Genomic DNA, 2,310 nt, shown 5'->3' on the forward strand with positions numbered 1-2,310 from the left:
TATATATATATATATATATATATATATATATATATATGTATATACGACCTTGTTAAATCGCCGCAGTTGTTAAAGCAAGGCGTTGTAAAAAAAATATAATTATTTATAAAAACGTGAGAGGAATATTGAAAAACAAGTGTAGCAATTAATAGGGGAGATAACTCTGTACAGTCTCTGGAAAAATATGTAATATCGTTAGAGAAAATTATACGTAGGCACAATGCCAGCAATTTTGAAGTGGTTGTGCAAGTCGATATTTAAGATATATGATTTATATATGGCACTTATGTAATTGCATCTATTATTAATATGTAGATGAGTTGAAATATTAGGCATATTAAACTATTTCGTAGTAGACATCTTTGCAATCCATCCTCACTATCGTTTATTGAGTAGGCCAGTGATGTTGAAAATGTCTTACGCATGATTATTCCATCCTTTTTTTTTTCACTCGTTTTCAATACTACATTAATCAGTGTAATGTAAGGGAAATTTTACGATTATTTCTAGCAGATCAAGCAACCATGTACCAACATCTTCGTGCACTCGTCCTTTCACAGTTGATCAAACGGGAAGGTGACTAGTATCTTTGATCAAACTAACTATACTCTGCTTCACAACAGTAAAATCTTCTGCTTATTTGAGAAATCTGTACATTTTAAATCGCCAGAATGATAACTGGACTTGTTCATTTTATAAAACAACGCATCCATTCAAACGAAATTATTCTTTTCTTACTTTTGAAAATATCCATACCATGTAGGCGTAGGAGTGGCTGTGTGGTAAGTAGCTAGCTTACCAACCACATGGTCCCGGGTTCAGTCCCACTGTGCGGCATCTTGGGCAAGTGTCTTCTACTATAGCCTCGGGCCGACCAAAGCCTTGTGAGTGGATTTGGTAGACAGAAACTGAAAGAAGCCCGTCGTATATATGTATATATATATATGTATGTGTGTGTGTATGTTTGTATGTGTGTGCTTGTCCCCCCAACATTGCTTGACGACCGATGCTGGTGTGTTTATGTCCCCGTAACATAGCGGTTCGGCAAAAGAGATCGATAGAATAAGTACTAGGCTTCTAAAGAATAAGTCCTGGGGTCGATTTGCTCAACTAAAAGGCGGTGCTCCAGCATGGCCACAGTCAAAAGACTGAAACAAGTAAAAGAGTAAAAGAGTATGTAATATATTCTCTGTGTGTTTTGTGAAATTATTTATTTACTTTTGAAAATACCCTGTATTAGAAATAATGTAGTATATTAGATAGAACTAAAACATCTCTTACTGTCACTCACTCACATACTCTATATTTGTTGTTTGCCAACCTCCTACTTCAACATTAGCACTATGTGACAGCAAACAAATTGTTATATAGGGATCAAAATATATCTTATATTATAACTAATTAATCATTGTAATATGAGATACTATATTGCATTATTTTGATATAGTTTATAATATCTGCTTTTTGTTTTTGTCTCATTCTTAGTTCAATGCCTGGCACAACTGTTGCTGAATATGAGAGCTGTTTGAAAAAGATATATACTGTCACTACTGTTCAGGTGAGAAGTTTCCTGTTTCTGTTTTATTTTCATTTCATTTTGCTTGTTGCGAGTCATGTAGAATAAAAAGTGGTCTTTCCTCTACCCTCCCTAGTTAAATAGATCCACATTGCTCAAGACTTCCTTCTTTAAGCATCAATCTTCTGGAATTTCCTCTTACTCATTTTTTCCTTCAGACATTAACTAAGAGTCCAGAAGAACCTTTAGTCTTGCCGAGGGCATGTCAACCTCTCTCTTGCTTGTATCATGATAAAATGTGTAAGAACGACCGTGCGAACTCAAAAAGGAGATATGGTGACGAATGGAAAAACAGAGGACTCCTTTTATTTAAACGCGTCACACGGTCGAACACAAAAGTAATATATCAAAGATGATATACATAAATAATGTTATACTTCGATAACATAGATGACCAGTAATGAAAGACCACAACCGTATAAGATGAATAACAGAGATATTTATTGTGGCATTAAAGTGTATGTCTGTGTGAGAGTGTGAATGCGACATATAAGAACATAATCAAAGACAGGCCGTCATACAAAGAAAAGTGTGTATGTGAGTGATACATGTATGTGTATGTGAGTTATTACAGCAGATAGAAAGAGTCAATAACACGTGAGCATTTATACCAGTTCTTTAGTACACAATTGGAAAAGTCTGTATGTGAGAGTAGTTGAGGCTGTGTGTGGCAGAGCTGATCACTAGTTGTGATGTTGTGGCATCGATGCCGGGCCGTGATTCTTGTTATACAG

At 35.3% G+C, this 2,310-nt stretch overlaps 1 protein-coding gene across 2 annotated transcripts in view; it reads left to right on the forward strand.

Annotated features, from left to right (window-relative positions):
- LOC106880936 (eukaryotic translation initiation factor 4E type 3) overlaps positions 1–2,310 on the forward strand; it is a 52,948-nt gene that overhangs the window by 20,477 nt on the left and 30,161 nt on the right. For both annotated transcript variants that reach the window (XM_052967986.1, XM_014931113.2), the window contains exon 2: positions 1,486–1,558. In XM_052967986.1, the coding sequence (XP_052823946.1) occupies positions 1,486–1,558 (73 nt within the window). The remainder of the gene's footprint in view (positions 1–1,485; positions 1,559–2,310) is intronic.

This window comes from Octopus bimaculoides, chromosome 5, assembly GCF_001194135.2.
Source record: "Octopus bimaculoides isolate UCB-OBI-ISO-001 chromosome 5, ASM119413v2, whole genome shotgun sequence".
Lineage (NCBI taxonomy): Eukaryota > Metazoa > Mollusca > Cephalopoda > Octopoda > Octopodidae > Octopus > Octopus bimaculoides.